General features: G+C 34.2%; 3 protein-coding genes across 9 annotated transcripts in view; 1 reads left to right on the top strand and 2 right to left on the bottom strand.

Moving 5' to 3' along the window:
* comm3 overlaps positions 1-14,294 on the top strand; it is a 207,000-nt gene that overhangs the window by 171,874 nt on the left and 20,832 nt on the right. The window lies entirely within an intron of this gene.
* LOC142232851 (uncharacterized) lies at positions 1,346-2,889 on the bottom strand. Its single transcript, XM_075303550.1, has 2 exons — positions 2,272-2,889; positions 1,346-2,203 (listed from the first exon to the last, which is right to left on the bottom strand). Exons 1-2 carry the CDS (start codon positions 2,521-2,523, stop codon positions 1,544-1,546), a joined length of 912 nt encoding a protein of 303 aa, XP_075159665.1. The 5' UTR covers positions 2,524-2,889; the 3' UTR covers positions 1,346-1,543.
* LOC142232845 (uncharacterized) lies at positions 5,449-13,835 on the bottom strand. 3 transcript variants are annotated; one of them, XM_075303538.1, is made up of 3 exons: positions 13,703-13,835; positions 11,733-13,649; positions 5,449-11,679 (listed from the first exon to the last, which is right to left on the bottom strand). In XM_075303538.1, the coding sequence occupies exons 2-3, from the start codon at positions 13,629-13,631 to the stop codon at positions 9,811-9,813; spliced, it is 3,768 nt and encodes a 1,255-aa protein (XP_075159653.1). In that variant the 5' UTR covers positions 13,632-13,649; positions 13,703-13,835; the 3' UTR covers positions 5,449-9,810. The 3 variants fall into 3 exon arrangements, with proteins under 3 accessions (XP_075159653.1, XP_075159654.1, XP_075159652.1); XM_075303539.1 differs by having other exon boundaries at positions 11,733-13,636; XM_075303537.1 differs by having other exon boundaries at positions 11,733-13,835.

Below are 14,294 nucleotides of genomic sequence, written 5' to 3'. Positions count from 1 at the left end.
TATATTTACATAGTTATTTTTACTAACTTTCGTGATACTTTGTTATCGCTTGTTTAGATTTTGCTTCCATAAGAAATATATGTAGTATTTCCACGTCAATGAAATTTTGGTTTTCCGATTTTCAGCTCTTGTAAAAATGCCTGGTGCATGCCAATAATAGTTTCAACAATTATCAATTGAAAAAGTTTTCCCACGTATTTCTAATAAAAGAAATATGTGAACAATCGATAATAAGGTCACACGGAATTTTCGGTATCAAAAACACCAATACCTTTCTTATGGGTAGCGGATATTTCGTTAGAGGGCTATACCGATCTATATCTATATAAGACTACTCGTTTTAATCCAATATAGAATTTTATATTTTTTTATTTATTTATTTAATCAAACTGAGCCCCCATGGGGCTTTGAAATATTAATTACATACATCAAAAATTGCTAAGGCACTAACACGAAAAATTCTAAAACTATAAAAAAAAACTTAAAAATCTAAAAATCTAGCAAAATCCTCAATGCACATTTCTAAAAAAATAATGAATAAGTGTGAGACAGAGATTGTCAATGACTAAACTGCTAAGCTTCGTGAGAAAAATGGGATATTAACTTTTTTTGAAAACATGAACACTATTCGATAATTGCTTTATGTTTTGAGGTAAGGAGTACCACAGTCTGGTAATTCGAATTGCAAACGAGCGCTCCAGAATATTATGGTTGAAATGTTCAATGCGTATATGAGTGGTCCTTGTTGTACTCAAGAACCGGAAATAAGATATAAGATATGCTGGTTAACCTGATTTCAAAACACCATAAAGAAAACAAAGACATCGAATATCAAGGTAACGCTCAAACGAGCATCCCAGAAATTCAATAGCAAAGCGTGAATAGTTGTGTCTACAGTTTTTACCGAATACAAAACGAAGCAGAGAATGGAAACATGAAGAAAGTTTAGACTAACTTGATCTACTTGACAAATTTCTTTGAATTTTTCTTTGAAAATCGATTAGGCAAAAATTTCACTTTTATAATAAGATAGTTTTGTCATATGTTTCTTATGGGAGAAAATCTAAACAAACGACAAAATCGCGATAACGAAAATATTTTTACTAAAGTGTATATTATACCTTTCTTATGGGTAGCGGATATTTCGTTAGAGGGGTATACCGATCTATATCTATATAAGACTACTCGTTTTAATCCAATATAGAATTTCCGAATTCTATATATTATTATTTATTACTTAATTTATTATAATTACAAATTATTACAAAGTGTCTATGAATTTCTTATTGGTAGCTAAAACGCAAACCAAAAAAAAAAAAATTGTGAAGGTACAAACAAACAAGGATACAGGATATAACTAAAATTTGTATTATTTATATTATATTGTATATAAAAAAATGTAAATATTGCAAGAAATGACAATGATATGAAATAACATTTACATAAAATTTCCGCTAGATGTGCACTCCGGGCTGTTTTGTAATTCCAAATGTCAATGAAAAATTATAAATTAATAGGCTTCCATTACGGATATTGGAATATTTCACGGAATTTCTTGTGTTGATGGATTCACACTTTTAGATGGAGAAGTGGACTGTTTATCCAAACTTGTCTGAGCACCATCTTCACTTTTATCAGACGCGTTTGGCGCACGATGTCTCCCCTCGCTATCCTTAGAAGCAGTTCCTCTGTTGGAGCTTTGTTCTGTTGGTGCAGTAGAATTATCTTCGGATCGAACCAAAGCCTTAATAACACTATCAACTTCAGCATATGTTACTTTTTCTCGTGTATTATAACGGAATCCTGTAACTTTTGTCAAACAAAAGTAACACTTTTCCACCAAATGTTCTGTTTGGGGGATCCATTTTACTGGTTCCACATATTTGATTTTATGACGTTCCGATTTATTTTTCCATCCCATAAGACCGCGATAACAATATTCGCAAGCCACATCTGGTACATATCCGGGATTTGGAACAAAAGAAACTGCAAAATATTCTTCGTAGGAAGCGACAAGGCTTGGTGTCAAATTTCGGGTATTATTTGGTGGTGTGAATAAACCGCAAATGTAACAAAATTGATTACGATTACGACAGCCAATTATTTCTTCGACGGAAACATCTTCTGATGATTCTTTGGGTGGAGCTTTGGCTTTTGGTTTGGGTTTGGCCTTGGCTTTTCTTGTGCGTTTTTTCTGGTAAGGCTAAAGGCAAAAGGATAGAATAAGTTTAGGATAAGAACCCTTGGTAGACCATTAACAAAAATTCTTACCTCCAAAGCTTTGCGAGCTTGCAACCTCATTTCCCTACAAGACATTTTTGGTGATTCGATACGCATTACTTCTAATTCTGGATCTTCATTGTCATCTGGAGCTTCTATCTTGACTTCTACATTTTGACAATTTATGGGATGGCTTACATGGTAGTCATCGTTGCTTATATCGATTTCCTCTTTAATATGTAATTCATTAGTTATATTAGCCATCTCTATATCACCGGAACGATGCAATAACTTATTGGCCATAATATTTATCAACCACTATGGAATTTAGTATAAAGCAGAAAGATTTTGTGTACAAAATGAATTCATATGCAATAATCTTGGTCACTTTTCCCTGAGTCCAAAATCCAGCTCGTTCCATTCAAGAAATATTTCCGCACAATATTTGTTTACCAATTCTTAATACTTTCCAACCCCATTTGGATTTATGTATTTAACTTGGATATGCGATGACAGTGTTATTTAAGCACCATATTGTATAAGATTTTCAATCGCTATCTAATGCCACTTGTAAAATTGTTTATCCAAAACTTAAATTATTTTACTACTAACAGAAACTGTAGTGAATGAACCAACAACAATTCAAGTCACAGCAATAAGATATGCTGTCAAATTCATGTTTACTAACTGTCAAAGTTACAATCTTTAAAATGAGAGAGACGTCATCGAATTTGACAGCAGGTCAGAAACAGTGTGGAGAAATGCGATAAGTATAATATGTATATAATTGAGTTTTGTATTTTTTAACCCTAGCTCTGGCACTATTTACAAAAGTAAACATTTCATTTTTGAGACTGTTGTTATTTCAACAGCTTTATCTGATTTTCCTGAACAGTTCCATATATAATATTTATATATGTTAATATTGGTAGGTAATTTGGTAGGTACATGGGTATTTTTGGTTGCCAAAAATTTCCTGGGGCGTTCATATCGATTGTTCACACTTTGCTCCCATAAGATATACATGAGAAAACTGTACTATCGACAATCAAACTAAAGTTCCGCTGTACAATAAAATGCCGAAATGTTCACTAAAGCCAGGTATGCACCTCAGGCGGAAATTTCGTTATCGTGGCGGTAACACAGTATTTCTTATGTAAACAATCTATAATAGCGACTCATGGAATTTTCGTTAGCATATATGTAGCAATGGATAGCGGAAATTTCCGCTAGAGATACATAGTTGGCTTAAGGCCCGATAGTTAGCCCTTAATAAATTTCTGCGACCCGTTAGAAAGGCATAGATACTATCAAATATTTACTTTTTATACCCACCACATTTGTCGTTCCGTTTGTAACATTTCAACATATTGATTTCCGACTACATAAAGTATATACATTCTTGATCAGACGATATAACGATGTCCACCTGTATGTCGGTCTGTTGTGATCTGCAATGCGGCTATAAAAAGGAGGGTCCTTCTCATTCATTGAGTTTAACATAAAATCGTGCATCACTTAGTGATAAGCGAGAAGTTCACCACTGTGGTATCACAATGAGCCTGAAATATCGGGCTGCCACAATACCTAACCTAAACTAATAGAAGCTATCGTAATGTAATTTTTCACAAACTTTTTCTTTTTTTTCTTTTGTCTGCTGGTAGGTCAAGTTCGAAGATTTTGATATAGCCCCCATACCATTTGGTGTTTTGAGCATCTAGACACCGCAATTTTTATCCGATTTGCCTGAAATTCAAAACATTGGGATAATTTGGGTGGATAAATAAGTGTGCCGAACATGGTGTGTTTCGGTCCACGATTTGGTATTGCCCCCATATATCCCGCACTCCCGATTTGACTTCTTGGACTTCTAGACACCGACATTTTTATCCAATTTGCCTGAATTTGGACATCTAGACGTATATTGGGTCCATAAACAAGTGTGCCGAAGATGGTGTGTATCGGTGTAGCCCCCATATAGCCCGTTTTCCCGACTTCACTCCTTGGCCTTCTGGAAACCCCAATTGTTATAGGATTTGTCTGAAATTGAAATTCTAGAAGTATTTTAGGTCCACATATAAGAATGCCGAATATGATGTGTATCGGTCCCTAATTAGATATAGCCCCCATATTGACCGATTTGTCTTCTTAAGCGTCTAGAGGAATTTTGGGAACATAAATATGTGTGCCTAATATGGTGCGATATCCTGAATTCACTTCTTGGGCTTCTGGACATCGACATTAGACTAGAGGTATTTTAGGTCCACACATAAGAATGCCGAATATGGTGTGTATTTTGGTATACCCCCATATAGACCGATCTCCCGAATTTTTAACCAATTTGCCTGAAATTGGAAATTTAGAGGTATTTTGGGTCCATAAAAAAGTGTGCCGAAGGGTGTATGTGTCGGTCAATGTTTTGGCATTTCCCCCATATGGACCGATCTCCCGATTCGACCTCTTTAGCGTTTTCAAAGGAAACTATTATATTTGATTCATTGCGGTGGGTATTTAATATTCGGCCCGGCCGAATTTTAGTCCCTATGTTCTTGTTCTTCCATTAGAAATACATTACAAAACCGTGTTATTGGCTCGTGCACGAAATTTTCGCTAAAGGTTCATAAATTCGCATTATGCAGGTGAAAGTAAAAAAAATGTCAAAACTTGGATGGAAATGTTTTAAAGTATAGGCACTTTGGCTAACGAAAATGTTGGTTGTTTAGGTTTCCCCCACATAAGAAACACACGGCAAAATGGCGTTATTGGTATACAAAGGAATTTTCGTAAGATCGGTATACAGAGCATGAAAGAACCTCTATTATCACACACGAAAACAAGGAGCCACATCGGTGCAATGGTTAGCATGCCCGCCTTTCATACACAAGGTCGTGGGTTCGAGTCCTGCTTCGACCGAACACCAAAAAAGGATTTTCAGCGATTGATTATCCTACCTCAGTAATGCTGGTGACATTTCTGAGGGTGTCTAAATGGTTTCACTGCAATGTGGAACGCCGTTCGGACTCGGCTATAAAAAGGAGGTCCCTTGTCATTGAGCTTAACATGGAATCAGGCAGCACTCAGTGATAACCAATATAGTGTCACAATAGACTGAATAGTCTAAGTGAGCCTGATACATCAGGCTGCCACCTAACCTAACCTAACCTAAGGTACCAACCGAGTTTTAGCAGTATTGCTTACAATTTTGTGCCACCATTTAATACAAACACATTTCGAAAATATAAAAATAAGTATATATTTCATATATATGCTCTTTTTTTGTTTTTAGAACACTAAATATAGTATAATGATCTCTTATGAAATAATTAGAACTATTGTTTTTTTTTAAATGAGTTTTACATAAATCCAAGTGAGGTGTTTCGGAAGAGTGATAGTTGTATATTCATATAAACCGTTTTGCTTTAAGTATATAAAAGTAGTGTCTTTTCTGGATTAAAAAAAAATAATTGTAAATATAAAAAAATATTCAATATTTTGAGACATTTTGAAACAGTGGCATAACCCATAAACGAAAAATATGGAAAGAATAATCCAAATGTTGCAAGGAAATATGTAGTGGGCCGTATGGTTGCAAATCTTCAATATAGGAAAAATTAAATTTTCTTAGAAAGGGCAGACATTTCAGATTTTGGAGATATTTATCTCTTGATCTTTCACAAATTTTAAGAAATCGGTTTTTGTGTGTCATTGTCCAATAGAGGTAAGGTTGATTTGGACTTTTTACATTAAGAAAAAGTCGAATTTTCAAATATTTTTTTAAAATATTAGAAAAGTTTATTTTTTTTGTGAAAATTTTCAAATCGACTTTTGCAACGGAAAGCAAAAAGTTTTTTGTTTTTTTTTTTTCTTCCGGAAGAGAATGACCAAAATTTGGAGTATGGGAACATAAAGCTTTAAACTTTTTTTTGAGGACATTGAAATTTTACACTCAGTCATCGGAAGGTCTTGAGGTGAAATTATATACCATGTGCTAATACGTGCATTGAGGGAAGGATTGATTTTTGCTATTTGAAGCACCAAGCTCAACTCTTCAATCAACGGACGGATTAACGCAAGTATTGTCTATGGGGTTTTGGAAATGAGTTTATGGGTTAAACCACTCCTAAAATACCTCATACGAGTACTTAATCTATATCCATTGGAACTTATTCTTTTTTTTTTTTGTTTTATATATAAGTATAATTAATTCATTCAATTAAAGCAAACATTATAACATATAGATATTTTTGTTTTTCAAATAAATTAAATTTATCTTATATTGTGCGTAGAAATAGGAAGAAAATTTGTTCATTTATCATTTAAATTAGTTATGTAATAATACACAGGTTAACCTAAATATGGAAAGTTCTGGTTTATATAAAGACAATTAGAAATAATATTTTTTTCTGGCTTTTTATATAAAATTTTATGGAGTATAGATCTTTTAAAACATTTGAATGGTATGTAAAGAGTAGTAATTTTCTTGTTTCTTTCATTAGAATCAAAATTCAATTTGTGGTTTTGGGTTAAATTAAACCTATTTGCGTTGTTGTATGGTAGAGAACCTGTTTTGTTTTTCATTTAAGGATTTATAATCCTTATCACTAACTTATTAGTTTGTTTTTAGTGTTTATAGTTTTAATTTGTTATAATATAAATTGGACCTGGTTATTTACCGTTTTTAAGTCTTATGAGTCTTTTTGCTTTTTTTATATAAATTGTGTATAATCCTTTTTAGGTGAAATATACTTAACAATTAAATACAACATTTTGTGTAAAAGTTTTATGTAAAAACTATGTAAAAAAAATGTTAACAAATTTTTCTTTTTTGTTTTCTTAGCTAAGGTTATACTTGTAGTAATATCATTTTCAAGGTTAAACTGCAATGTGGTATACCTCTAGCGATATTATTTGTTAGCCATCACGAATACATGGCAAAGGAATAATTTTTGTCGCTAGACAAGGGATCGATCGTTGCTATTAAAATCAATTTTATAGTATTTTTTTCTTCTGTTTTATGAATCTAATAAATATTAAATCAAATGTATTGTAAATATATAAATTTTACATCAAATGTATTTATATAAATTATTCTTGATATATGTGTAGTATAGGCAAGGTTTTGTGTTTTCATATATATAAATATTAGAAATCAATGCAAATGTGGAAAAGTAAAAAAGAAAAATCTGAAAATAAGAATAGAGATTTTTAGTTAGCCATTTGGATTGCATGCCCACCGAAAGCTTAGTCGGGCTTTTATAACCATGTTAGTAAACACTAACATAAAACTGCGTTATCGGCCAAGGAATATTTTTAGAAGTAGTTGCTATAAAAAACATTTTGAAGTGCTCTCTTCTGCTTATTTTAAAATATATAAATATTAAATGAATGCATCTTAAATGGTGCTTTGGATATATACATTATTTAGGCAAGGTTTTGTGTTTTTATATTTATATTAGAAATCAATTCGAATGAGAAAAAGGAAAAAATGTGAAGCTCGTTCTTGGTCATCAACAGTCTACTAAGTCTAAGGCCATGAAAAGCTGATTAGTCGGATCCATTATAAGATCAAAGTTTTAATAATTGAAATAGATGATACTATCTAGAAATTTTCATGCAAACAATTAATAAAAAAAGTCGCAGCATAAGACGAAAGTTGTAGTTTTAAAAATTTTAAAAAGTCGAAAATAGGAATTCAAAAATTTGACCTATAAAAATAAAAAAAAAATCGAAAATTCAAGGTGGATTTTTTGTAATCTGTAAATTCGATTAATCAAAAAAGACGAAAATAGGAATTCAAAATTTTACTTTTGAAAAAAAAATCGAAAAGTTAAGGTAGATTTTTTAAAATTTTTAAATTCGACTAATATAAAATATGAATCGACTAATATGACTAATTTGCAAAAACAAAGAATCGAAAAGTCAAGATCGATTTTTTGTAATCTTTAAATTTCCTTAATCGACTTTTGATATTTTCAACTAATCGACTTTTGGTATTTTCGACTAGTCGACTCTCGATAGTGGCCCAAATCAACTTTCCAGATTGGAAAAACTCGAAAAGTCAAAGAGAGAATTTGATGTGGATCTTGTTTGCTTACAACTCATTAAAAAATTCGAAAGTCACGATGTCAAAAGTCAACTTTTCAATGATCGCAGCAGCTGAATTTCCCAACTTTGAAAAAAAGTCGACATTTTCCAATTTTTGAATAAGCACAAAAACCACAGGTTTTTAGGAATTCGAAGTTGATATTTTTAAAATTTGTTAGATCGACTAATTGATTTTTGATAGAGATTCAAACTGACTTTCGAGATTGGAAAAACGTTTAAACTATCTTCTTCAAAATTTTAGGAATTCGAAGTAGACGTTCTTTTGAAAATTTAATCGAACCGACTTTTGGAACCGAAAAAAAAAACTTAAAAAAGTCGAAATTTTATTGATCCAAATCGACTTTCGGGATCAAAGATCTATAAATCTATAAAAAAAATATATAATGAATAAATCGAATTTTCGTTAAGTCGTCCTTTATATTCTCAAATTTGAAAATTGACTTTTCAATAACTTTTCAATAACTACAAGTCGCCTTTTTTAAAAATTTAGTAATGCCCAAGGTCAACATTTCTGAATTTGGAAAAAGTTGAAAGGTCTAAAAGTCCCTTTTCATATAATGAAAAAGGGGCTTCAAATAATTGAAATGTCGAATTTTCATGAAGTCGCCCTCTAGATTCTCAAATTTGAAATGTCGACTTTTGCAATATCTCAAAATATGGAAATTCGGTATATTCTCAAATTTGGAAAAAGTGACTTTTACAATATTTGAAAGTTGATTTCATTAACCACAAAAGAAGACTGTTTTAAAATTATAGTAATGCAAAATGTAGACTTTGTTTATTCGACTTTTCCGAATATGAAAAAAGTTGAAAATTCTAAAAAGTCAACTTTCACATAAAGAAAAAATCAAAACGTCGAATTTTCCAAATTTAGGTAAGTTGACATTTAGATTCTCAAATTTGGTAAAAATTTAAATGTCGACTTTTTCAATATTTGAAAGTTGACTTTCAATAACTGCAAAATTCGACGTTTTCATAATTCCAGCAATTCGAAAATTTGGCGTTCAATTCAACTTTTTTGGTAGTTGTAAAATACACTAAATAGAATATTTAAAATGTTGAAAGTCGACATTTTGTTTCCAATTACAATCGCTACAATGCTATTTTTCGCCTTTTTAAAATTTTGAAACAATCAAAAAAATCTAGTTTTTCTCGTAATAAGCTCTATGGGCTAGATAAAAGCAATATGCTGCTTGAAATTCATCCAGTGAATAAAATTAATATAAGTTCGATAAATAATAACGGGTTTAATGGCAAAAGTCGATAATTATCAATTTTGGGTTACCATTCATCAACTTTGATATGATTGACCGGGACAGCTCATATAAAAATTCACAATATTTAGGATATTTGTAAAAATTCCCAACCCATAAAATGTTAAGTAAAATTTTCTATGAATAATCAAAATATTCAACATTTTAGAAAGGCAGCAACGCCCTCTCACTCTCTCGCGCTAATTAAACATATAATAATTCACAATTTCATTTAACCTTCAGCCTTTTGGCCAATTACCGTAAAATAACTCGTTATTTTTCTTTCCTTTTTCACATTATTTGCATTGGATGTTGGTGATGGTGAGGTGGTGGTCATTTGTAAATTAGAAATGCCTGCATTCTCTTTTTCTGGTACGTTTGCTGTGGTTGATGTTGAGGTGGGAACATTTTCAACTTGCATCGAAACGGTTACCGACATAACCTGCTGTATGCCCAAGGAAGTATTTTGAGATACAACTTGGGTTGTTGTAGTCTTTGGTGTTATTGTTAAAGGGACTACAGTGGTGGTTGTTGTTGATGATGATGGTTTTTGTCTCGCCGCTTTGGTGAAGGGATTATCCGATATTGATTGAGATGGCGGAGTTTGAGGTATCGCCGCCGTCAGGGACATAGAAGTGGGTGAATTTATTTCCGAAATAATAAATGATTCATTTTGCTCATTGGCTGCATTATTTGTGGGACTTATATTGGACCCCTGTATATGATGATCCATAATGGTGTGGTTGTTATCAACATCTTCCATATCACTTTCATGATTTGAATGCTCCTCGGCTGGTATGATTGTTTCATCAGTTTTTATTTGCCTTAGTAATTGCTGTTGCAATTCCTCTATTAATTTCTTTTGTTTCGCGAGTTCTTCACGCAAGGCTCTGGGTTTGGGTCCCGGTTTCTTTTTGCCATGCTCCATTATGTGATCGCGTTCTATGTGGGCCCTCACATTGAATTTGGATGAATAGGCTCGATCACAGATCTCACATTTGAAGGGTTTCTCACCAGTATGGGATCGCATATGGACCGTACGATCAATATTACGCAAGAATTTCTTGTCACAATGCTCACATTGGTATGTCTTTGAGGCCTCACCCATATGGGATTTCTTGTGAACGCTAAGATTCTGATTGGCCCTGAAACACTTGTGACAAATGTCGCACACATAAGGCTTTTCGCCTGTATGAACCCTAACGTGAATCTTCAAATCGGAATTCCTAACAAAAGCCTTGGGACACATGGTGCAATGGAAACGACGATCATTGGTGTGGTGGCGCATATGTAAATTCAAATCCTGTTTTGTGCAACAGCCTAATTGGCATACCTCACATATGAATTTCTTTTCTTTGGAATGTCGAAGTTTGTGTTCATTCAATTGCATACGAATGCGGAATCTTTTGCCACACTCATCACAGACAAAAGGCTTTTCGCCCGTATGCAGACGTTTGTGTTCCACAAGTCGCACATTTTTTCGAAACGATCGGGGGCATTGATCACACACGAATCGTCTTTCACCCAAATGGTTAATAATCGGTTTTATATCTTCTGGTGAATTGGGATCACTATCAAGGACTTGTGTCTTTTTGTCTGGACTGAGAGAGGAGGTAGAAGAGGCCATAATTTGAGGTGAAGTATCGCCAAAGAGTTTACTCAGGCTTGTAGGTATGGAACAGACATTTTGTATTCGAACTTCCTGGGCTCCATTATTCATTTCGTTTTGGATTTGCTCAATTATTTCGGCTACAGGATCTTCTAGAAATTCTTCATCTTTGTCGGTGGGACCACTTGCACTACTTTCGGTGAGTACGAATTGTGTTTGCGATAGAGTTGCGGAATCGGGTTTTTCAATTTTGGTTTTGGCCAATGGTGGTTTACGTTTTCTTTTCGGGGCTGTAGTATTTAGTTTTGTTGGCTCTACGGGGTTTTCATTTTGGATCGATGCTGGTTGATGACCGGTCTCAGTGGCAGTTGAATTAGATTTTCGTTGTTTTTCTGTCGTTATTCGACTATCCTTTTTGGCTTTTCCCCTTTCCTTCTTTGTAGATTTAGTTTTGGATTGTGGTTTTTCATTGTCTTCTGTCTCTTCAGGAAGCTGCAAGTGGGAAAATGAATACACATTGGATGAGTCTACTTTGCAATACTTACCTCCAGTATTTTTCGTACCGTCCTTCGAGGTCTTTTTTGAGGGGATTTTTGATCTTCCAGCTTTTCTGGTGAAGAATGCCTTTTTCTTTGCTGCTTATCAGTGGGTGGAAGAGGAGCACTTTTATCTTTTGCAGCATCAATAATTTCAGCCTCTACTGATTCAGACGAAATAGTGGTAGTAGAGCTTTCCGCCATAACAATGGTGCTGGTATCCTCAGAGGCAATGATTACTGGTATTTCAGCTATTGTTACTCCAGAATCATGAATTTGTATGGAAGAAATCATTTCACTTTCCAAAGTAATTTCTGTAGGTGCTACCACTTTCGATATATTTTCATTTTCCAAAGGAATTTTTGTGGGGACTATTAGTTCGGAACTAGCTACATTCTCCAAAGGAATTTCTGTGGGTACTGTGCTTTTCGGTCTTGCCTCACTTTTCTGGGAAATTTTTGTAGACACTGTCCCCATATTTTCTGCAGAAATTTCTTTTGCCCCTATCGATTCTATAGCTTGTCCACTTTCTAAAGGAGTTTCGCGAGGCAATGTAGGCTTCTCGTTGGCAATGGTATTTGGGGCATTCTCCTCTTCATCCTCTACATCGATTTCTGTTGTACTAATATCCAAAGGTATTTCTGCTGGTATTGTAACCATGGCAGCTTCATTAGTCGGAAGTATTGCCGCAGACTTTTCCATCATTTCAGTTATAATATAAACTTCCTGCTTTATTTCTGTTTTGGGTATAACATTTACCTCATTACAGGCTGTCGTGCCTTCAAAGACATCATGCTGCTGGCGCAAATGCTTCTCAAATAGTTCCACATTTGCATATTTGGTTTCACAATGACCACAAATCAGAAATAGCTTGCGATGATTTAGTATAAAGACATTGCCACAAGATTGTAAGGAATGTTCAGTTTGTGTATCCAGCGACAGGGCAACAGGTGGCAATGTTGACTCAGCTGCTGTTGTTTGTAGTGGCTCCTTCTTTACGACGCTGAGGGCTTGTTGTTGTAGTGTTTTTGCCGGCATACGATTGGCTTTGTTTTTGTTGCGCAAATTACGCGGGGAATTTTCCTTTTCCTGGTCCTCATCCTGCATTTGGAAAAGATGATGGTTTTCATGCAAATGACGACTGAGATTCTCCAGATTTCCATATTTTAGATCACAAAATTCACAGCTAAAGATGAGTTTTTGTTGGCTCTGAAAAACGTAAATATTTCCACACGATTCGGTTTCAGCAGATTCTGTGGAAGCTATGGACGAGCCTAAGCTACAAGTGGAATTGTTACTTTGTCGGCGACATGCTACAACTTGTCGTAGGTCGCTATTGCCACCACTAGTGGGAGGAAGACTACTATTCTCCTTTCGTGTATTATTTCGTTGTGAAGATCTTTGCTGCTGTTTTGGTTTTGCGACCTCAACCGATTCGCTTTTTGTTATTTCTTTTATTTTCACTGTGTGGTTTTCATTACTTGCCTTGGTCAATGTATTATTGAGGCTGGCTTCCAAAGTGGCATTAGAATTATTGGTGGAAGTCTGGCTGCTATTGCTATTGCGACTCGTCGTTCGACTGGACTTTGAGTCCTGTGACTTTTTTCTCGATAAGCGTTTTTCGGGAAAACGTATACGTTGTGCCTCCAACTCTGCTTCTTCATCGCTGCTCATCAACATGGTGACCTCTTGTTCCACGTCCATAACTTCACTATCACATTCCTCCTCATCCTCATCTTCTTCATCAATTTCCTCGTCCTCGTCATCATTGTCCTCGGAATCAATATCATCATCATCCTTTATCTGCTCTTCTTCATCTTCTTCGTCAGTGTTTTTCTTGTTTGCTGGTATTGTTTCCCCCGTGTCTTTTTCAATTTTTATAGGCACATGCTCCAATAGTTTGATCATTGTTGCTGCAAAAACCAACTATAGCCACTTTTGTTATAACTGAACTGGAAACTCAATATTTTACCACTAACTTTTGCAAATTTTTATTAAAAACAAAAGCAATTAAAAAATGAAATGAAGAAAAAATTAATGAAATAAATAAAGACGCCGATCTGTTAATGTTTGCTTCTTCGCTCTGCTCTCTGTACTGTTTGTGTACACGCATAAACCCCGCACACATACACGCAGGCAAATTGTCGAAATTCTCACATACACACACTCACACGAACAACCATTGACAATTTTTGCAATCTTCATCCACAAATACAGAGTTGGTTTTTCGTAGTATGATTCATTTTCCAACATGGTTGTATTTAATTGTACTGACTTGAGATTTGTAACGGTTTATACCGGCAATGGATGGTGATTTAACAAATTGTAGACAGATCGTGGAAGGTAACTGTAAATGTAAAATGAAATAAAGGGTGATTTGTTAAGAGCTTGATAACTTTTTTTAAAAAAAAAACGCATAAAATTTGCAAAATCTCATCGGTTCTTTATTTGAAACGTTAGATTGGTCCATGACATTTACTTTTTGAAGATAATTTCATTTAAATGTTGACCGCGGCTGCGTCTTAGGTGGTCCATTCGGAAAGTCCAATTTTGGGCAACTTTTTCGAGCAT

The sequence above is a fragment of the Haematobia irritans genome, chromosome 4 (genome assembly GCF_050003625.1).
Source record: "Haematobia irritans isolate KBUSLIRL chromosome 4, ASM5000362v1, whole genome shotgun sequence".
Lineage (NCBI taxonomy): Eukaryota > Metazoa > Arthropoda > Insecta > Diptera > Muscidae > Haematobia > Haematobia irritans.
Note: the sequence above shows the minus strand (reverse complement) of the source record. Positions and strands in the feature narration are given on the sequence as shown.